Below are 23,702 nucleotides of genomic sequence, written 5' to 3' on the forward strand. Positions count from 1 at the left end.
TCGGTCGCATGGCTGAGCATGCCAAGTGTCACGGTGGCAATTCACTCGTGCGATTTACAGTTTACAGCAGCCTACTATAATCCGTTGCATCCTAGAGTATTCTGGCAAGCTCCCCCTTCTCTTTTAACAGAGATAACAAGAAGGGAATTGGAAGGGGGAGGATGGGAAGGGGTAGAGTGAGAGGTTGTGAAAGAAGAGAATGAGAGAGGTGTTAAACTGATATTTAAATAGTGAGGGAATATTATGAAAGGAGGTGAACTGTTTGCATTGTTTGCCATAGAGGAAGCTGTGTCAGTCTTGTAGTTACTGCTGTGTAAGGGTCACCAAATGTAGGTCATTAGGAGCAACTTAAATGTTCTTATATCAAATTTTCAAAGTGTGTTAATAGAATCATGAGGCACAAATGTTCATTTCACACATTATGAATTGAGTTAAGAGGTTATTGCTCTGATGAAGATTATGCGTCCAGCTCACACAGGTAGAATTTAAATGAAATTGAATGAGAAGCGCACACACTTTAACTACATAGTTACGGAAGGATCACGTTAATGTGTCTGCATTTGTTGTTGTTGTTGGTATTTTTCTTCTTGGCAGTAGACACATCATCGAATAGCGCTCCTGGATCAGGACCCAGCTCTCCACTGAGCGGAGGCGCCGCTGGTGCCGACAGTCCCAACGGTGTACCGGTTGCTGCACTTCCAGAGGTATGGCACTCGCAGTCAACTTTTCATAATTCTTCAAATCACCATTGATGCACATTTATCAGCTGCTGTAAATTATTTGTGCATGTGCGAGTGTTTGTGTAGATGGTTTTAATCAGCTTAGTCTGAAAATCTCTAATAAGGGACCGAGTTGATCGTGAATGCCCTTACTCTCACATAGGACTGTGAAAGAAGACCAATGTGTACAGGCTTCCAATAGTTTTGTAGAGATCAAGCATTTGAGTGCTACTGCTCAGTCCGTTGTAGGGATTTAGTTCAAGCATCATTCACTGAAATTATGTGATTTTCTAACCAAAAACTGACATGACTGAGATGTGTTGGTTGGCTGTGGGTGAATGCGAGATTGACATCGAAATCTCTAATCAGTCATTGCTTGTCCAGCACCTACAAGCATCTTTAGGGTACAATTCAAATCATACTGTTCAGATTGAAAAAGCCAGGGCAGGCATTCTGTGTGGAAAGATTGGGATGTCTTTGAATGTTTCATGGAAATTGCATCCAACTCTGTGACTTTCCACCTCACATGGAATAAACTTGGGATTTGATTCTACCTCTTCTTGATGTTGGATCCAGAGGAAATTTCATGTCGATTTGGAAGGCGCGCAAATGACTGTTATTAAAGCCACAATTGTGTTGAAACTTCATTTGGTTGTGATGGTAACCTCGTTTCATCTGTTTATACTGGTGGTGGTCCTATATTTAGAGCTGTTGAGAGGATTGTGCTGATGTTAACTTGTCCCCCTCTTCTAGGAAGCAAGCAGTGCCCCTAAGATGCTACTGAAACAGCGCCTCTTCAGTGGACCCGCCAGTGACCTCTACACCTCACCCTCCCTACCGAACATTTCCATTGGAATTCCAGCTGCAAACAACCCTCAACACTCCCCTCCTTTGGTAAGATCTTCATTTACATATATCTGTTTCTCTCTCTTCTTTTTTTTTTTCTCTCATTCTCTCAAAACTTGCTTTGGAATCACAGCTCAGCTCACATTAAAAGAGCATCTTCTTGTTGTCCCACGTTCAAATGAGATGTTGAGGTGAATCTTGCAAATTTTGATAAAGGCAGACCCCTTCAGCTTTTAACTCTGAAGGCTCTCCCCTTTGAACTCTCATTAGATATCCACAAAGGCCATAGGTTCAAAGGTCGTAGGTTCAGAGGTCATTAGTTTCCCAAATTGGCTGTCATTTGCAATGTGCTGATTAGTGAGGGAATGAGGCATCAATGCAGAGAGCTCTGTGCCGATGCAGAGAGCCCTGCAGTTTGCCATTTCACAATACTCCTACCCCTTACCCCTTCCCTCCCCCTCCCTCTTCCTCCACACTTTCCCCCCTTGGGCCCTCCCCCAATTTCTCGCCCCCTCAAAATTGGCCTACGCCAGTTCGGGGACGTCCTGTTGTCTGATTACTTCATTCATGGACGGTCTCGGCACGTCTTCGCCCCATGGACGCGCTGCCAAGTTTTGAGAGAGCAACCCTCCTGCCCGCACAGCCAAGTGTGGTATGGCGTGCGAGCTGAGACCTCTCTCGCCAAGAATTTGGTTTCATTTATCAGATTCGCTCTCAGTTTTGAAGGAGGGGGAGAAATGCGCGAAATAACAGCGGATCTCGGCAATTGATCTCTAACTTGTGCGCTATTAAGCTAAGTACTCCTCTCCATCGGTTGCCTGAAGTTTGTTCAAAGATGTTCAAAGTCCTTTACCTGGCTGATGTCATGACTTTACCATTCAACTTTCCATCAGTGTATTTCATCGCATTCTGCCACAACAGATATAAGTATTTCATAATGTTCAAGTGGGATTTAAAAAAAAAAAAAAAACCCAAAGGAAGTCCAAAAAAAAAAGTATGCATTCCACAGAGACTTTTCTAGGTTTTATTTTACTTTATTTTGTTTTGTTTGTAGAGATCTACCTTGTCATATTTTTCTATCTTATCATATGAGCTGTCATTCAGTTCAGTGATTTTTGTCTTGTGCCGTGAAGTGTACTTAGAATTTCGGATTTGTACCCCTAATGCAATTTCTGGCTACTTTCACACCAGATTCCCAGAGTAACTAGAGCTAGATGAAGAGAACATTTTTTTTTTTTTTTTACTTGTGATCAGGGACACACTCATTTGTAATAACAAGACAAGTCACATGGCAGTTGCAATCCAAGTTTTGAATGTATGACAGAGTAACTATTTGTAGAGCTGTTGAACAGCACTGTTTGATCTGATGTACAACCTTGTATCATACACTTCATACACTGTCGCTTGCCTGATATGTGGCGCTGCTAGCAATTTGTGACGTGACATCCAAATCATATGTTTCCTTCTAATAGCAGAACAATATTTATCCTTCTTTGAATCGGAATACCCTGTCTTCACTCGATGCATTTGGCAATCTGTGGTGAGAATTACAGGGAGATATTCTCCTGAGTGTTGTTGAGTATGAACAATGTTTGTATCTAATCCGAAATATTGGCACTGCACAGCTGTGTATGTCAGAATAGATTGCCTTGGCACGCTGCCCTCCAAAACTTTCCCAGTAATTCACGAAACTCTTTCCCCTCCAGAAAATAAACAGTAAAAAGAAAAAAAAAAAAAGGAAGGAAGGAAGAAAAGACAGAGAGAGAAAAAGGATAAACAAACACGGAGTGGATGGTGTGTTGACTTTCTCTATTTGGTCTGTGGGGGTGGGGTAAGATATGGAATTGGAGATGGACATACAGGGGGAAACGGGGGTGGGGCGGAATGGAGTGGAGCGTTAGTTGCCAAACTTTTTCAACCATAAAGAGATTTGTGACTTGGCAACATATATGCTAAATGATCATGATGATAATGGGAACACTTCTAAAGTTGATTCTGGCACTCAAAACGCAGTATAGAGAAGCCAGTTACCCTCCCCCCCCCCCCCCCCACAGCCTGGTAACATATACAAACCCCACCCCACCTTTCCATTCATCCATCAGCCTTGTTGTTCTTGTATAAAAGTCTAGATTCTCCAAAAATGGAGTGCTAATGCCTAAATCAGTTTGCATGCATTTATTGTTGCTCTGTGGAAAAAACTCAGTGGAGCTTTCTGGTTTCTGTAGGCAACCTTATCTGATCTCGGTGTGGAAAATTTAGACTCGTAATTTATATGAAAATTAGTGAATTCATTGGTAACAATGGGTTAAATAAGCTGAAGCATCAAAGGCAAATCACACCAGTCGTGTGGTGGGGTCACATCGCATCGAAATATCACATCACCCCCAATCAAGAGAAGTAGCACGCCGAGCCAGGGTGTTGCAATGGCTCACAAATAGATCTTGGCCCATTACTCCCTATTAGAAGATAAAGACCCATTTTCAGTTTAGCGTGTTCAGCGGCATAAAAATTCATTGATATATCTGTTGGACCCAGCGGAGTCTTACCATGCATATTACCTTAGTGAATAAGTCTTCCCATGAATACCACAAGCATAATATTTCGCAAGTTTGGACGTGAAAGACAATTTTGTGAATGATTGGATTCGCGATCTAGAATCATAGTGAAAGAACAAGAGAGAAGTGCTTATAGAGTTTCCAAAAGATTTGGCAATTTCCCCTCTTGTATAGGATACACAATGCATTTGTGTTACAGAAGGCAATAACTTCTTCTTCTTTTTTTTTGGCCAGTTGTTAATTGAGTTGACGTATGAAACTCGCAAAAATATAAACATTGCAAAACATAAACATTGCAAAGTATACCCGTATTAGATTGCTAGTGCACCGTATTAGATTGCTAGTGCATGTGCTGGTCACGTTTTCTTGTTTATAATGCGCTGACCTTCAAACCTACAGAGAATGAAAGTAAACTTTCCAATTACAGGAACTTGGCATCATCTTGTCAAAGGGAGCATGCTTTGGAGGCCAAAGTATGTGCATTTCTTTTTTTGTACCACAAGGAAATACTGTTGGAAGTGGTCTCTCATGTTTCACAGCCGTAAAAGGGAGCACGTAGTATAGTGTCAACCATGCATTTGAGCTCTAGAAGAAAGGGGGGGGGGGGGAATCTGTCAGTGACTAGATGCTGACTTTGGGTGGAAACAGATTGTTTTCCATGCTTTAAAACATCCCGTCTTGTCTACCCGTTGCATACACTTTCTCATATGTATAGCTTTGGGCAATTTTCGTTTTACAATATGTTCCTGATTACAAATGTATGGGTACGCGCATGCAGGCTGAGTATACAAATGAGATTTTGACAGTGAATCTTTCGTACTATTCTTTGTGTCGTAAAACAATAAGATGTTTACTATAAATAACATAGAAAAAATGAAAGACTGAAAATTTGATATATTGCCATCTTTTTTTCCTGTCTTTTGTTGTCCTGAAGATGACATTTTGATATGATTCCTACCTCCCTCTCCCCCACCCCCGTTTTGTCTCCTATCTCTATCTGTCTCCTTTCTCTCTCCCCCCCCCCCCCCTCTTCTATACTATCTCTCTCATGTATCTTTTACTCTTTGCTATATCTATCTCTGCCTTATATCTCTCTCCTATATCTCTCTCACCTATATATTGTATGTCTATCTCTGTCCTATATCTATCACTCTCCTATATATATTTCTCTCCTATCTCTCTCTTTCTCTCTCTTGTATGTATCTCTGTCCAATATCTATTTCTCTCCTATCTTTGTCTATCGCCTATCTCTTTCTTTCCTATCTCCGTCTCTCTCTCTTTTTTCTTACTCTCTCCCTTCTCTATCTCTCCTCTCTATCTCTCTCCTATATCTGTCACTCTACAATATATTTCTATATTTATCAATCTCTCTCCCATATGTACATCTATCTCTCTTCTAGTTTGTATAGCCTATATATATATATATATATATATATATATATCTCCTATATCTTCCCATTCCCCATCTCTTTTTCTCAGACTGACTATCTCCATGTCTCATATATATCTCTCCTATCTCTGCCTCTCTCCTATATCGCAGTTTCAGTCCACAGGTATACTTGGCAAACACTCTATCCTTGCAGTTTATCATTTCCTATCCAGTTGTTGGGGATTTTTTCTTTTGTTCTCTACATTTCTACCTCAAAACAGGGAAGGATTTTTTTTTCTTTACTTTTTCCTTTTGTTCCCCTGCACATATGCTTGTGGTCTGCTATCATGTCTCAATCCCCTCACCCAATATTACAATTATTTTTTTGCTTTTTTTTTGATATTTGTTTGTTTTTCTATGAAGAAAGGGTTGCATCTCTGATCTGAAAATCATAGAGAAGAAGGTATATAGATTATATTCAGATAGAGAGATATATGTTTGCATATGGATTTATATATAATATATTTATTTATTTATACACATACATACAAAAATACATTCGTGCATATTCATGCCCATACATACACATATTCCATAGTTGTACCAGTAGAAACTAATCATGGCTGTTTTTTAACATTCAGGAACACCCATAAAAAAGTTTGATGATGGAAATAATGTCTGGCTAACGAGGAGGATGTCATCTCGTATAATCTGTTGCAAAGTGCGTCCTTCGTTTTAGTACCGGATATGCTGTTTTTTCTCATCTCTGTCTTCTTTGTGTATTGATCGTGTATTTTGCCGTCTTTGTTATTTAACATTCAGTGACTGAACATAGCAGGTTCAATTCAATCCCTCTCCAGTGTGGATTGTGCAATGAATATTAGTGTTGCCAATTTGGTGCAGGACAAGACGATAAACTTCTGCGGCGGCAAAATCATCCCGGGAGTGGATGTTGTGATATCATTTCTGCAGGTGTTTCCTGCATCATGATAATGTTCTCACATGATTGCCATGATCTCGGTACCAGTCCTCCCTTACTCCCGTCTCGGGGAGGGAGATCGATCGGATGCGGCGTGAAATTTTGCCTTCACATTCCTCTCAACATCCAGAAAGGGACGTCAATTCAAAAGGCGTCCAGTAGTGATAGTTTCTTTATTAGGGACAGCGGTAGATACCCTAGTAAGCATTTGAATACAGGGAAAAAGGAGTTAAAAGCCACACCTTTGAATCCCTTGATCTGTAGTTCAGCATATAGTGTAAGTTTAAATTGTGTGTTGCCTCTTCTGGGGCTGCATGCCGAGTTTGAAGTGGTGTAGATATCTATTTGAAGGACTCAGGAGGACGCGTACGGGGGAAACAGGCACACCATCCTAACTTGAAATCGTCTCTCCTTTCCTTATGATACAGGGTCCCGTGAAGCCCTGTTTGCCGACTGCTACTATGATCGGAGCTGCACCTCTCAATGCATACCTTCCTACAGTGCCTGGTAAGTATACGTCCCACCTTTCCACTCTTCAAATTGGCAACGCTTCCATTGTCATGCATCATTATATCTATGCACCTTGGTAGCTATATGCGTACAGTAGATATGGGACAAACTGGACGATATTTTCATCAAATTGGATGCAAGGACCTCCGCATTAGAGCAATATCGCAATAAAAAAAAAAGGGCAAGTAAATAAAAGGAGAGTAACGATAACAGGTTTCTCAAGAAGAAAGCTATTAACAAGTATGATACATGTTCATAGCTGGTAAGAGTTAATACACATAAAAGCATGTGCACGCAATTTTTCTGTCCTGTTCGTACCCATATGTATGCTCACACACATTAGCGTATACAAATAAGCACACATATTACTCTATCTCTCTGTGTCTGTCTATCAATGTCTTTCTCTTCATCTATCTGTCTATCTATTTATCTATCTATCTATCTATCTATCTCTATCTATTTATCTATCTATCTATCTATCTGTCTGTCTATCTATCTGTCTATCTATCTGTCTATCTATCTATCTATCTATCTATCTATCTGTCTATCTACCTATCTGTCTATCTATCTACCTTTCTATCTATCAATCTCTATCTATCTATCTTTCTATCTATCTATCTATCTATCTATCTATCTATCTATCTATCTATCTATCTACCTATCTCCCTATATATCTTTCTCTTCCCTTCCTTTTTTTTTTTTTGTGTTCTGCTGTTACTCACAAAGAGCAAGATTCGTGACTGCATCCACGTAGGATCAGACTGCTCGTGACTTGATATATTCCCTCACAACAACGCGCATATATATATACACACACTTTACATTAAATTTACATTATAAACTTCCAGTAACATGATACATCTGATGGGTGCAAAATGGATTAGAGGAGAGCTTGAGAACACATCAAGAATGAGAGTTGGTAAAGTGTGAGAATACAGAGTGGGGATATACTGTATAAAATGATAATGATGGCAGACTGTAAATGAGATGCAATATCATTAACCCATTGAAGACCGGTCCCGAGTGTACTCGGGCAGATGTCTATGGGAAATGCGTGTTGTAGCAAAATCAGTCCACCCTCAACAGGTTAAAGGACACCATGCCTCATTCTCTGCCAATCTCACAGCAGGTGCCTCGCTGTCCCTAGCCGGTATCAACCCAGCCCTACTGCCTGGCATGACGTTCCAGGACTACCAGCAGGCCCAGACCGCTGCCATATCAGCTGCATCCGTCGGAATCCATCCCAAGCCAATCAGGTCTGTTTCCATGGCAACGCTGTCCATCATCTTATCCTCTTTTTTTTTTTTTTTTTTTTTTTTGATGCTCTGTATACTAAAATCCCACTTTACCTCACCAATAATGCTGAACATTTTACTTGTAGAAACAGGGCACAGTAACTTACACTTTCATCTTTCTTCTGAAATGGAAAGTACCCTTTCCTCCAATTTGTTATTGACATATGTTAAGGGTAATTTTATTACTCCTCCCTTTTGCAAGAGGTAGTGTATGCACTCTCTCTATGTATGCTAGAAGTAGGAAACTATGTTGAATCCTCTATTTTCTTTATACCAGTGCTATACTGTGACATAAGGAATCATAGTCATCTTATGAAGCAATGAGGACACATGAATTTAGCTGAAACTTTGAAATTTTGTAGCGTTTGGATGGAGTGTCTGATTTTCCTCAAACTTCACTGATGAGTACTACTGAGATTTGTGCTTTCACTGACTCCATGTGTATATTTGGGATAAATTCCTCTTGAATTTTGCAGATGCAGGTGTGTCTATAAGCGTATTTGTTCGTCTGTATGTGGGGAGGGTGGGATGGATATTAATTGACTTGGGAGATTTGCGCTTGAGTTTTTGTATCTACAAAATGTGTCAGAAGGAGACAGCTTGTGTTGCATTATATGCTGTGGCAGCTAAAACTGTCAAAAGTGAATCACTTCTCAATATCGTGTGTATGGTGATTTTGCTTTCGTTCCTCCTCCGTGCCGCTTGGTCCCGCCAGACCGATAACGCACAGACCACTGGTGCGGACCCACTCAGCCCCGCTGCCAAACAACCAGCAGGCGCCGACGACGCAGCGCCCCCACTCCATGCTCCTCTCACACCACCACTCGCAGTTACTACAGCAACACCAGCTCATCAACAACCTTGCTCATCAGAAGGTGAGACCACTATCCTTGGATCTCTCTGCCATGAATGATGCATAAGACTTTTCACCCCATCCTTCTTTCTCTACATAGTTTGCGCTCTGAAGTGTATCGAGTATAGTTAAAAGGCCTGGTAGTGAAGGGATTCATGGCCCAAAGCATGTGTTGCCCACCGGGGCACATTTGAAAAACCAAGAACAGCACTGGTTGGCGAATATGCACACTGAAATGTACATTCATCGGTGATGGTTGACTCCAGTCAAGATTCTCTGGCTGTGTGTGTGTGCCTATCCAAGAGATCAATGATTAAGCTGTTCACAATTCATGACTGGCATTCTTGAATATATCCAAGCTGGGCCAACCTTCCCACACCATGGTACCCAAACGATACTGGGTCTGTAGCACCCTTTGACAGAGTTTGCCCCAATTAAGCCCTCTTTAAATTAAGAGCATTCTGGGCAGGTTGTTATCTCGTTGGCACTGTGACAACCTGACATTGTTTCATCTCTCCATGCGTGGGCTGGAGAGTAACATTAGCAACAACAAGTGTTTGCCCCGAGGCACCACCGATATGCCAGCTGGGACTTGGACCATCGCCCTTGTAATATGAGAGCAGAGCTCAAAGCTCTTACTTGCCTCATTATCCAGTGAGATATCCGCAAATCTTCAGTTTACATCTTTGTCAGATCAGATGTGCCCCTACCACCTCTTCTCCTTTTAGAGTGTCAACATTCTTTGCTAGTCACATTTTGTGATCTTGAAAATCACAGTTGAGTCCCTAACTCGAGTGAACCGACCCAAGCCCAAAGAAAGGCAATGGAAGTCAGTGATTAAAATGTCATACCGTCCCCTTTGCCATAAAAATATCCATTTGTACTGATCTTATTGCATCCTTGTCCTCAGCTGATGCAGTAGTAGGAGAGAAGAGGGCAGGTTCATCTCTACTTGAATTTGTACCCTTCCTCTTACCTCCACCCCTGGTGTAGTGGTATCATATGATATAAAATCTTAGATGATTTCCTTCCTCAAGTTTCACAACATGTGGAGGAATCATTATTCAAAGATCGACTTTGTGTAGATCAGAGCATCTTTCTTTTTCTTTTTTTTTTTCAAATCCAAGCATCAATTCATACCAATTTGAGCCATTTATGCCAACTTCTCTTTTGCACATCCCTTGGTCCTCAGCTGGTGGAAGAGAGGAGAGAGGATCGAGTCCAGGAGGAGCGGGAGGCAGAGGAGTCAGAGTCGGAAGTGGGAGCCACAGCGGCGGCGGGCGTGGCTGGTTCCCCTGGAAGGCCCTCTCCGTCCAAGGCCAAGGAGGCCCTGAAGACCTCCATCCAGATCAAGCAGGAACCCATCGACATCACGGAGGAGGAGGAAGAGGAGGAGGCGGCGGAGACCGCGAGGGGTCGGGAGGTAAGGGCGGGGCAGAAACACGGCAGCTGCTCTCTCTTGGCAGAGCTTGAAAGGGGAATTCCACAATCTGGTTCCAAGTTGGTCTTAAAAGAAAGAGTAAAATATGACAAGAAAAACAGTGAAACTCTGATCAGTGTTGGATTAAAAGTAAGAAAGTTACGAAATTTCAAAGATTCACTGATTTTGGCATCACAATTCTTGAACAGTTGATACAACTGTGTAAACGAGTAAGCTGATGGCATCATCACCTCACAAGTTTCCATTGATCATGTACCCAAAAAAGGGACAAAAATTCAGTTTTTCTGCCATAAAAGAGTGAATATAATGTTATTCCTGGTTGAATAACTTCAGAATAGGATCAGGAAGATATATCAGGATTTGAGACTGGGGCATTATTGCTTTGAACAAAAGCAAGAAATTAAAAAATTGTATATACTAATTGTATGGCAAGTTGTTAGGGAATCACACCATCAATTCACTATTTGCATATTCATATTGACTGTTCAGCTTTCTTAACCCACTGAGGACAAGTCCCGAGTATACTCGGGCAAGCGTCTATGGGAAATGCGTGTTGTAGCAAAATCAAACCATCCTCAACGGGTTAATTTCATCAAATTTTCGTAGTTCTGCTTAGAAAATGTCACTCTTTCTTTTCAGACTAACTTTCATTCGGTCTGGAATTCCCCTTTAAAGGGGAAGTCACCCCAAATAGAGAGTATCGAGAATTCCATATAATTTCTTCTTTTTTTTTTTTTAAATGAAAAGTACAAATTCCTTTACCATGTTCTGCATATATGTTAAGGGCAGTATTATTCTCATGATCTTAAAGAAGTAAGTCAAGTGCTCTTTAATCGTACTAGAAAACTGAAAATATGCTGAATTCTGTGTGTACCTCTTTGATATTCCTCTACTGTGACATCACAAATGTTCGCAGTCTTCTTATCAGGTAGTGATGACACATGGATTTAACCAAGGTTTTGAATATTCATAAACTTTTTGACATTGATTTTCCTCAGTCTTCACTTATGAACTCTTCTAATACCTTGTATTTCTACATTGATTGAAGCCACTTGTATGTGTTTCAGGTAAAGTCAACATTTTTAATGCCCAGGCACTGGTTTTAACTTAACAGGTTTTTTCATTAGCCTTTGATACATACATGTATGCAGTCTCCTTCTTACACTGTATGTGGCATCTAATCATATCTGATTGATGTGGGACACCAGCTCACATTGTTACGAAGAGAATATAAAGAGAGAACTATACCCGTAAAAAAACAACCAAAAAACAAAAATAAAAAACACGAAAAATAGTGATATTTGATTCACAGTGTTTGATATATCAAATTTCTAAGTATAGTGGGGAGTAGTGAAAATGCTAAAGAAATACTCGATGCACCGTGTTTTATTATAAAGAGTGCATGAAATAATCCAGTTTTCAGAACACAATGTACCAGGATTTCTGTGTATTGCGTGTTTATGATCTGGCAATCTCGTCATATATAAAAATGTGATTATCACGTAGAATTGATTTTTTATTACATGTTAGGGTGTTAACCTCATTTTTTTTTTCATATTATACATTATTCAGTGACCTGTTGTATTTTCTGTGTATGCACTGGTGTAAACAGGGAAAATGTTGATATGTTACACACAAACATAGACACATATGAAAGAAAAGATTGTGATAGCGGAAGAGAGACAATTTTCATTCTTTATGTTTTCCAGTATTTTGATACCTGTGAACCATTGGCTGTGCCTGTTGCATCAATACCCTAATAAAAATTGCCCCAACTTTCTCACAGTTCATGGAATGTACAAGCAACTTCTTGATGCCAGACAGATATTTGTTGCTGGTCCTTCCATTCTTTCTGTTGTATGAAGAAAAAACAAAAGAGGTGTGATGTAACTGATCCCAAAGAGGGGGAAAAAAGGAGAAATCCCCACTCTGAATTCTGGATTGCATATTATTATACACAGGCCCTGAATTGGATTTGGGAATGTTGACAGCCCTACTTAATCATGCTTGTGCTTGAAAGTTACGTAATCTATGGTTTCACATATTCCCCTTCCTCCCCTGCCCTCCCCCCACTCACTCACGCACATAACCATCCAATGCCAAACAATACCTGCACTAGTGCAATTTGGAGTAGATTGAGTGTAATCTTAAACCAACAGGAGATACAGCGTGTATGTGTTGTTGATGTCGGTTAAAGTTCTGTTGCAACCTGTGTCTAATGTGGGAAGTGGTCCAACACTTATTATTTATTTATTTATTCATTCATTCATTCATTCATTCATTCATTCATTCATTCATTCATTCATTCATTCATTCATTCATTCATTCACTCACTCACCCATCCATCCGTCCATCCATCCAGTCATTCATTCAATACATTCATTCATTCATCCATCCATCCATCCATTCATCAACCATCCATTCATTCATTTGTTCGTTCATTTGTTCGTTCATTCATTCATTCAATGGATTGCACTAGATTCGGGTCAAGAGCCCCCAGCAGTTGGGAGTGCCATCTTGGCCTCATTAAATAGTCAGTAGTTGGTGATCATTGAAATATACAACTTGCTTTGTCACACATGAAAGTCATAACTGGACTGTGAGAGAAAAAGATATATTGATGAACTCTTATGTTGTAATGAATTGTTTTCTTTGTTTTAATAATTCAGTGTGTGTTATCTATGCATTGTATTTTCTTCATATCTCCCTTTCAACAAAATGCTGGTATCTGTTAAGATTTTCTCTCTGAACATATTTCTCTTTTTACAAATGCAGGACCATTTAGATGTCATGAGGTCATCGACAATGTCAAAAACAGGTGAGAGATGAAAAAAAAAAACCTTTAAAAATTGTATTTCCTTTAAGCTTGTGCATTTTCAGCGCACATCTACACCATATTCAGTCACCTACTATTAATGTGTGCTGTTTTTAAATGTAAAGTGTGCTTCATGTATGCTGTCCTTCAAATGCCTTTATCAGAGCTGCCAAGTTGTGCATCTGTTGGGTATTAACTGTTGTATTTTCTTCATCAAAGTATCCATTAAAAGCAAAATGTTTCCATTAAAAACTATACTTTTTTCCTGAATGTAATTCAGCACGCTTATAATGTATGCAATTTCACCATATCCAAAATATTATTTGTTCCTTCAGTATGCTTTTTAACCCTAAAAGGGCCGGGGGGGGGGCGGAATCCGCCCCCCCCTCGACGTTTCGCGCTATAATTCTGTAACGCGAGAAGGCCTCATCGCGAGGCTTCTTGACTTTCTTCGTTCAAGTCTCGCGCAACTTTTGAGACCAAATTTGCAACGTCCGTGCATACTTTTGCGAAGCCACGCCCATTTTTGTAATGGAATGTCGCTCCAAAACGGGCACAATTTTGTGATTTTGTGTACATTTCCTATGGAAAACAGTGCTCTGTCATGAAAGGCATAAAAACCTGATTATTTTTACAATTAATCACTTTCATTGATTAATTTTGAGCTAATTATGGTAGAAAAGTGGTCAGTGACAATTTCCAATGAAAAAACAAAGAAAAAACAAAAGTTGAAAAACAAAGAAATACATAAGAAATTCTGAAAACAATAAAATACATAAGAATTGAAATGAGTTTTGGAAGTTTTTGTGATGTACAATTGTTGAATATGCTAAAACAGATTTACAGATCAAAAATTAGACTCTCAATGCTTTTAATTAAGCTAAAATATCACCTTGAGCTTAATTTGCATAATTAATTAATTAAAATTAGAAATTGATTGTTTCAAAAAATCTTATAACACAATCTTGTAGATTATGACGCGGGTCTCACGCATGCAAAATTTCATCGCGATCGCACCACCGATGGCCGAGATCTCAGGGGGGGGCGGAATCCGCCCCCCCCCCGGTCTGAGCATAGCCAAAAAAGCCCGGCCCCTTTAGGGTTAAACTGTGGGACTGTGCATTAGTACATATGATATTTCTTTGTTGGTTTTACGTGTTGCAGTTGGCAACTATTTTCAATGACATAGTCTTTTCGTATCCATCCTCTGTGCGTGCATGTGTGTGTGTGTGTGTGTGTGTGTGTGTGTGTGTGTGTGTCTTTCTGTTTGTCTGTCTGTTTGTCTGTGCATCTGTTTTGCATTGATAGGCAAAGGCACATCAGAATTACCCTGTCCCTATAACTATGTAGCAATGCCAAATTCTATAAAGATTGAGGGTGGGGGAGTAAGGACGTCTCCACACAGAGCGTAGGAGATTGAACTAGCCAGCGTTGACAAAACCCCATCTTATTGTAGTGGGGGCACTGTGGCATAGTGAATGAGACTCCCAACTCCCAATCGGAGGACCCGAGTTTGATTCCCACCCAGTGCTTACGTCCTTGGACGAGATGTTTTTACACCATGTCCCTCTCGACCCAGGTGTATAAATGAGTACTTCGCAACGCTAGGGTAATAATAATGGTAGGGCCCTCTGGTAGAGGAGTGCCAACACTGAAGAGGCTAACCTGTATAGTCCTTGGGAGTCCTTTATCGTCAGACACTAGCTTTAGATAGGTAACCATGTAAGGTGACAGATGGAGGTATGACTGTAGGGTGAGGCACAAGTTAGATGTAATGTATGCAAGGACTTCAAATGTTTGACAAAATGCAATGGCATGTGACAATGTGGTGAGATATCTAGTTTATCAAGCCAGTATTGCGTTGTATTTGAATAGTGAAAAGGCGTAAATGTCGATGAATGTGCAGTACCCTAATATTTATATGTATATTTAATATTTCATTATCAGCCCTAAAGAGGGATACAAATGACATTTGCAGAGTCTTTGCTTCTCTTTTCTTCAAGCGTTGTGTGTAATGTATGTGTGTAAATGCCGCAAATAAGTTCATCCCCTTTTATGCATATTATCCATGTTTGTGTGAAAATGTGTTATCAGTGTGTGCTCGTATTTACCTTTCATCTATGTGACTGCATCACAAACAGTAGTGTATGGGATCATCCATGCACTACTTGTCTATTGGTGTGTGCATGGCATTCTCTCTTTGCTGTGATCAGAGAACTTGTGTGTGCAGTCAGTCATACACCACTGTGTTTGTTGTTGTCTGTACCGATGTGCCTGTGGGTGGTGTGAGTGGAACCCTCTACAATAGCATTCTCTTTGACTAGCAGTCTCGGCATTGTTTCCGTGCAGTCATTGTAACTTATTATCTGTTGATTGTGTAGCACTTACGATGGCATGCTCATGCATAAGTGTTGGATTCTGATGTGTAGTGGGTTCTTTTTGGGGGGCTATCTCCCTTATCACTCTGTTTGGCTGTCTGTCTCTGTAATCATATACTTGAAAATGTCTATCTCTCTCTCCTTTGGTATCTCTGTCTCAATCTATACGTCTATTCCTCTATCTGTCTCTCCATCTGTACATCTCTTCTTTCTCCCTATCTCCTCTCTGTCTCCACACATATATTTCTCTATCTATCTCTCTCTTTTGTCTCACACACACACTTACACACAAACTCATTCCTATCTGTGTGGTTGCATTCACCCATGTTTTCTATCTCTTGTCCTCCTCCTCCTCGTTCTCTTCTCCCCCCCCCCCCCACCTCCTCCTCCTTCGATACTCCCCGCATCACCTCGCCTACCTGTCTGCATTGTGATCGTGTGTATTTCTTCCAGGGCTCATTGGGGGTCACCGTCCTTTGATGCGAGTGCGCAGCTCGCCCGCTGCGTCCAGCATCCCCTCCTTGGCGCTCAACGACCACACCCTCACGAAATACAAGTTCACCACCGGTATACATACGCACTCTTTCCCCCCTCCCCTCCCACTCCATGCACCCCCTCCATGCACCCTTCACCCAACGTCAACATTTCCTATTTTGTCTGCCTTCCCTTGCATGACTATATTCTCTTGCGAATGTATGCCAAGCTTGAGAATGTATGGCAAATGTTTCATCTCTGCTGTTGTTGCATGCTTTGGTTAACAGCCACACACTCATCCTTTGCTGCTTGACCAATTTCTGCTGAATACCAAATATGGGGGAGGGTAGGCAGGGCATCGCATTAACAAAGGTAGTTTATTATTGTGATCGTCAAGGTCTCTCTTTAATACTTGGGCAAACTTTTAAAAGACCTGGTGCAGTATTTTGTGTTTATTGCCACAAGTACTTTGTCATAGACATCCAGTCATTTGTCAAAGTGGGGAAGTTTGCAGTCCATTAGGAATAGAAACAAGTTGTAAAAGCTGACCATTACTTTTGCGAAGATACAATGTATCCATGCACAATCGCAAGCCAATGTTGGGGATTGGGCAGTCAATAAAATATTTAATTGCATTGTAAAGTTTGGTCTTGAGCCGGTGAAATGAAAGTGAAATGTAATTATGGTTGTTATGTGGTTGTTATCTGGACATCTGGGGGTTTCCCTTTCTATGCCTGACTGGACCTCATGAAAACCCAGATTCCTTGTAAAGTAGGACACTCACTGGACATTGTTACCAGTCTCATGTAGAGCTCAAAAGTGCATTGACACTCTAGTGATGTTTTTTTTTTTTTTTTTCCGTTGGTTGTCTTTATTATTTTATTTCATTTGCTTCGCGATCATCTGCATTATACAGCTGCTGCATGTAACACATGGTCTTGCCTTGAGGTGCGATAATTATTGCCCTATGCCTACTATTCGACTCTAAAGGGGCCATAAGGTTGTCGGGGGGTTGTGGGGGGGGGGGGGAGGGATGGGGGATATATTGTGCTCCCTCCCCCTCCTCCCATCTCTTGGGAGCCCAAGACACTCCTACCTTCAAACCCAGATCACATCGCTTGACCACCTGAAGCCACAATGGGCATGCATGTACAACAATTTAAAAAATGCTTTCAGATTTTGTTGGTCACTACTCTTAAAGGGAAGATAAACCCCAAGAGCAATGTGGATCGAGTGAAAGCAGCAACATTAGTAGAACACATCAGTGAAAATTTGAAGAAAATCGGACAATCGATGCAAAAGTTATGAATTTTTAAAGTTTTGGTGTTGGAACCGCTGGATGAGGAGACTACTAGAGGTTATGACGTATGAGTGGACAACAATACCAAGAAAATATAAAGAAAATTCTACAAAAATCAATTTTTCATGAAAATTACAAATTCCATCAGCTTGATATTGACATATGTTAAGGGTAGCAATTATTCCCCCTGCTTTCTGAAAGAGGTTGGTCCTGTTCTTTCATGATTCTAGAAAAGTGAATTTTTGTTGAATTTCCTTTATATTTTCTTTGTATTGTTGTCCACTCATACGTCATATCCTCTAGTAGTCTCCTCATCCAGCGGTTCCAACACCAAAACTTTAAAAATTCATAACTTTTGCATCGATTGTCCGATTTTCTTCAAACTTTCACTGATGTGTTCTACTAATGTTGCTGCTTTCACTCAATCCACATTGCATTTGGGGTTTATCTTCCCTTTAACAGAATTTTCTTTGATCATGTTCAAATGGCTTTTTCTCTTACTCCCTCTCTTTGTTCTCCGTTGCTTATTTGCCGCATCTAAAAGCGAGATATCCCTTTATACAACTCCCGTGAGAATTCGAAAATGATGAGTGTTTTTCTGTTTCCCTTGTATTTAACAAATTGTCTCCTGATAATTTCTTCCCCCTCAAAAAAAAAGAAAAAAAAAGATCTAAACTTTAGACAGTGATTACAAGTACTACCAGAGTCCTTCTAGACTGAATGCACTTTTTTCACCCACTCAACTCTTCTTCCAAGTACATTATGTGTGTAACCTGTCTTTTACCACATCATCCTACATACTTTTATTTCCCTTTAATTTGTTTTATGGTTTCTAGAGCTCTGCTGATGGAGTTAAAAATCATATTTCCCCCACCCTTCATTTCCATGAACAATCCCTTTGCCCACCTCGCCTGCGACTCATTTCTCTTTCATCTAAATGTCCCACACACGACATCCCAATGTGCTTGCGATTCCTTCACCATTGTTATTTGCCATCAATATTAAACAAGACATGTGGATCGTTGCCTGTGCAAAGAGCAGCCCGGTTGTGAAGTCCACTCATGCAGTGTTACCCAGCATGTAGTGTTCATTTGCTTGTTGGTTCCCCCCTCCTGCATGCCGTATTGAAGTGTGCGTACGAGTGCCACGCCCCCTGCATGCAGTAAGTGTGTGTACGAATGGAGATGTGTGGAGCAATATTTTCGTGCTCCCTGATTTCACCAAGCCGTGAATCTGCATGTGCATGAATGTAGGCATTCCATTGGTATCATATCAAATATTCGTCTGAATAAAGTAATCAGTCACATATTGTAGTCATGACTTAATATTAAACCATTTCACTTACAACTCAGTTTGATTTCCAATTTGAATATGTCGCTATTATGTAATTGTAAGTTATCTATCATCATTATTTTACAGTGCCATCTATGTCGTAAAATATGTTTGGAAATTTTAAAGCAGATTATGTACAGATCATACATCCCAAATGCAGTGTCTTAAATAGTAAAGTCCGTCATGAAACCCAAGTATTTTAGAGGGAGTAGCTAAGGTCAAGTGACATATACTGAAAGCTTGTCTTGTGTCATTAAGTGAAAAGGGATCCATTTGTACTTGGCTCATCAAAGTATAGTGTGATCATAAACTCTCTCACAACATTCTCATGCCATAATGCTGTTCGGGGTCATTTGCTATGGGCCCCTGCCAAAAGCCGTTAGAAAGAGTGATGTCATTAAGGAGCGAAGAGCAATCAAAAGTGAAAATTGAGGAAATGGATGTCCACTTCTCTCTGTAAAATCCACATCCATTTACCAGGGACTTCTGAGAATTAGAATCTGGAATATTATTGATCTATGTTGGTTTCTTCCCCGCTTCTTTATGAGCTAAAATTAGCTGCATGAAATGCCACAGCATCACAACTTTGAAGTTTCTGTTTTCTCTGTATATACTAACTAAAAAAAGAAGAGGAAAGAAATAGGTACATGTAAAACATATAAGATATAAAGGCCTCTTCCTTGGGCTTCCTTGTCCTGCTAATGTTAGATATTTAGTGTGTGAGCATGCTAAATATGCCATCTATGCAAGTCAAGTGAGGTTTGACTACACAGACATTGCGATGCATTGTTTTCCGACAAAATTAAATGAAAACTCAAACCACATACGACCACAACACATACGATTATCATGCGCATTGATTCGAGTATGTCAACTTTCACATTTAGACCCGTACGGGATAGTGCTAGTTTTGGAAGGTAAAAATAGAGGAGTACCTGGAAGAAGAGGAGGAAGGAAAGAAATAACAAACAAAAACAATCGAAGGGAGAATTTTGGTTTAGGAGTACCTGGAATTGATTGCCAACTCCGATGTGATTAATTGATGGCAATTTCCCCCTTGATGCCATTTCAAAACTCGGCCGTTTCGTTTTCCACTTAACTGCATGCGAGGACTGAGCAGACAATGGAATGTATCGCATGAGGTCATCGCTCTGAACCCAAACGTTTCGAGGCCGGTGAATGAATCACTCTCGATGAACGATGCTTGTGAATATATGTATGAGTTGCCTTTGAATATCGGGAGTTCACAGTTAATAGGGCATGTCTCATTTGACCCTTCTATACCATAGACTTTCAAATAACATGGAAAGGTTTTGTGATGAAGCATTCTTTGTTGAAGCATGTTTGTAATCAATGTAGAAATGAAATGCACGGAGACCTTTTGATGAACATTATTGATTAATGACTGTCACCTCTATGTGCTATCTAACAAGTGTGAAACACATAACCTAACATTCCAGATCCTCATTTGCCTGAGGATTCTTTTTTTTTTTTTTTTTTTTTTTTAAGTCGATGGCAAATTCACAAACATTCTCATTTTAACTTTGTTTTGCATGTGCGCAAGTCCGAACTGTGAACCCCTTTATACTATTTTAGACATGTATATGTATGAAACGCCTTTTGACTCAGTGCTTGCAATTCAACTTTGTGAGGTCAATATTAACATGTATTATGCCTCTTTCCAAATTCATTAAGGTCTCGCCTACGACACTCTGATGTTGAAACACCAGTGCCTGTGCGGTAATAACCAGAACCATCCAGAGCATCCCGGCCGCCTCCAGAGCATATGGGCCAGGCTGCACGAGCGGGGTATTGTCAATAGATGCGAGGTGAGAGGGCAGGGTGGGCAGGGGATGAGGAGGAAGAGGAGGAGGAGAAGAGGAGGAAGAAGAAGAAAAGTAGGGGGATAATGAGGAAGAGGAGAAAGAAGAGGAAAAGTAGGAGGGTAAGAAGGAAGTAGGAGGAGAGGAAGAGGGGAGGAGGAGAAGGAGGAGGAGGAAGGAGAAAGAGATGGGTGTGGCCCAAACATGGTATTGAGGTTGCTATGGTAACCAGTTTTGTCTCTGTAGTAGTTGATGGATGAAGTGGGCAGGTCACTGCATCTTTGACATTGGGAAAAGGTTGATGCAGTTCATATTGATGTTGATAATGATGATGGTGATAATATCAACAGTAACAATTATGATAATGAGAAAGAGGAAGGAAAAATACGGGTGTGGCAAAAACCTAGTATTGAAGTTGCCGTGGTAACTAGGGTTGTTTCTGTTGAAGTTGATGGTGGAAGAGGAAAGATGGCTGCAATCATGACATTTTGAAAATGATTCATTGGAAAATAGTGATGATTATATTGATGATGATGTCCGATGTCAGTGGTAATGATGATGAATGGTTATATTGGTGGTAATGGTGATGATAGTAGTAATGTCATTGAACCTCCGAGCAGCCTCTTGCATTTGCTCATCCAACCTTTTTGCGCATGAATTCCCAGCAGCCTTATTCTGCTTGTGTGCCTGATGATGATATTGAATTATTGAAATTGCTTGAAATGTTTCTTACACAAGATTTGCAACTCATTCTCCCATCCACATTAGCGTATTCGGACAAGGAAAGCAACGTTAGATGAGCTTCAATCTTGCCATAGGTAAGTACAGATTGTTCCGGCAACCTAGAGAACTCATAAGGACGGTATCATTACACTTGTGAATGGTTGTATGCACTATTTAGCAAATATATGGATTTGTGTACAGTGTTCCTATCAAGTATATAGGATTAGAAACAGAAAGTAGTGTTTTCATATCAAATTAAAAGTACATTGCTTTAAAGATATTTTGCATACAATGGTCAATGTATGAACTGCCAGCAATTAAGAAAAAAATCACCCCCAAAAAAGTCACGATTGACCAAGACTTATTTTCAAAAGACACTTCAGAGAATCGTGTCTGTACCAGTGCAATGTTGCTGCAATTGCTAGATGACTGAATTTAGTTATTTCGAGTTCAAGTAAGCCCTGTCTGAATCACAGCATTTATTTTTTTGTTGTTGTACATAATACACACTTGGATAATCATATGTGTTCTTTCCATTTTGACCCTCCTCCTCCCCCAACAGTGAAGGTTACTCGTTGTTCTTTGGTACAAGCCACACTCACAAGTCCAAGTTAGACAGTCGCAAACTGGGTGAGTCCGCTGTGCTGTTTTGACCATTTTCCCTTTGTACAAACTGTGATGCATCCACGGATGTCTGGAACAACTTTCAAATCATTCTGCATCCTCTTGTGATAGCAAAACTTAAAGTGAGGATGGCAAAAGGTTATGGTCCATTCTGCCTTCACTGCCAGTTTCATTTTCATAGGATCTTTCACTTTGTTGTGCTAAATTCTCATCTTGCAGCAGAATTGGACCTATTTGAGACTTGCCATACATGAGTATTACACGAGTATAAGAGTTTTGTGAGCTTTCTGATGCTGGATGTATCTTTTGTTTAGATCAATGTATTTTCCAGGCAGAGACTCTTAGCCCATATTCACTAGTTTCCGTTCCATTGGATCTGTCGTTTTAGGCAAATAGGCAGTGTTGAAGTTTATCCCACACATGTTGGATACGAAGCTGGTGGATTCACAGGAGATGAATGTCTCATCCGTTCTTTGGAGACTTGTGAGGTTTTAAAACACTGTAATTGATGCCAACCATAAGTGGAGGGGTTCCAATAAAGAAAAGATTCAGTGTGTTATGCAATGAGTCAGGTGCAATGCTACATGTATATCGGTGCATAAATCAATGATTGTTTAGAGGCACTGAAGTCTCCCCCCCCCCCTTATTGCTTAAATATACATTAACATAGCAACCAAACCAAGACTGGTCTGTAAAGAAAGAGCCATGACTTTTCTGATGTCTTTGATGTGATCTCTGTCTGTCTTCCAGCGTGCATACCAAAGTTGAATTTCACCTGGCTGCAGTGTGGAGGGCTTGGAGTGGATACAGACACAGTTTGGCATGACATCCAGTCACCAGGAGCTGTCAGAATGGTGAGAAGGGACTCCAGTCTTTGCTTTGCTGTTTCATAGAATTTGTGCATACTGCACTAGATGGATAATATCCTCATCTGATTGCATATCAACCCTCTCCCCATTCTTCTTTCTATGATCAAAATTAGCCCATCATTGTGAGCTCTATGTATGAATAATCAATTGCTCTATGAGTGTTCGATGCTGTAGCTTGTCAAAGATGTTTCTTTGTTTTGAAGACAATAATTCATATCATACCCATGTGTATCTGAGAACGATTGACTCCAGTGTGTTTGGCAATGGGCAAAGAATTGATAGTGGGAGGTTCAGATAACTGTAGCCAGACAAGAAGATTACATGTATGAGGTGCGCCACACTCGCTGCCCTGAATCTACGTATTCTGATATGGAAAGACGAGGAGAATGATGCAAATGTGAACCTCCCCCTTTTTTTCTCCCCTCGCCCACATCGCCATCTCCAGGCGGCCGGAGCCGTCATACAGCTGGCTTTCCTCGTAGCGACGGGCGAGCTCAAGAACGGCTTCGCCATCGTGCGGCCCCCGGGCCACCACGCCGAGGTGGCCCAGGCCATGGGCTTCTGCTTCTTCAACTCAGTGGCCATCGCCGCCAAGCAGCTCCGGCTCAAGCTCAAACTCAACAAGATCCTCATCGTGGACTGGGTAAGACTTTTTCGTGATCATGGTGCTCTCTTTTCCAAATAAGTGGCCATAAAAATGAAGACTTCAATCAAAATTCAAGGTTTTGACTGTTGTTCTCATCATTTACTTAAAAAAAAGAAAAAGATTTCAGATTGGTGTTTGGTAGACAAGCTGA

The 23,702-nt window shown here is 40.6% G+C and overlaps 1 protein-coding gene across 1 annotated transcript in view; it reads left to right on the top strand.

Moving 5' to 3' along the window:
- Positions 1 to 23,702, top strand: part of LOC140244111 (histone deacetylase 4-like) — a 149,084-nt gene that overhangs the window by 119,712 nt on the left and 5,670 nt on the right. Inside the window, exons 9-21 of the mRNA XM_072323756.1 lie at positions 595 to 704; positions 1,473 to 1,613; positions 6,897 to 6,975; positions 8,108 to 8,234; positions 8,989 to 9,148; positions 10,319 to 10,549; positions 13,343 to 13,385; positions 16,214 to 16,327; positions 20,562 to 20,695; positions 21,458 to 21,507; positions 21,975 to 22,042; positions 22,787 to 22,890; positions 23,351 to 23,548. Of these exons, the coding sequence (XP_072179857.1) occupies positions 595 to 704; positions 1,473 to 1,613; positions 6,897 to 6,975; positions 8,108 to 8,234; positions 8,989 to 9,148; positions 10,319 to 10,549; positions 13,343 to 13,385; positions 16,214 to 16,327; positions 20,562 to 20,695; positions 21,458 to 21,507; positions 21,975 to 22,042; positions 22,787 to 22,890; positions 23,351 to 23,548 (1,559 nt within the window). The remainder of the gene's footprint in view (positions 1 to 594; positions 705 to 1,472; positions 1,614 to 6,896; positions 6,976 to 8,107; positions 8,235 to 8,988; positions 9,149 to 10,318; positions 10,550 to 13,342; positions 13,386 to 16,213; positions 16,328 to 20,561; positions 20,696 to 21,457; positions 21,508 to 21,974; positions 22,043 to 22,786; positions 22,891 to 23,350; positions 23,549 to 23,702) is intronic.

This window comes from Diadema setosum, chromosome 20 (assembly GCF_964275005.1).
Source record: "Diadema setosum chromosome 20, eeDiaSeto1, whole genome shotgun sequence".
Taxonomy (NCBI): domain Eukaryota; kingdom Metazoa; phylum Echinodermata; class Echinoidea; order Diadematoida; family Diadematidae; genus Diadema; species Diadema setosum.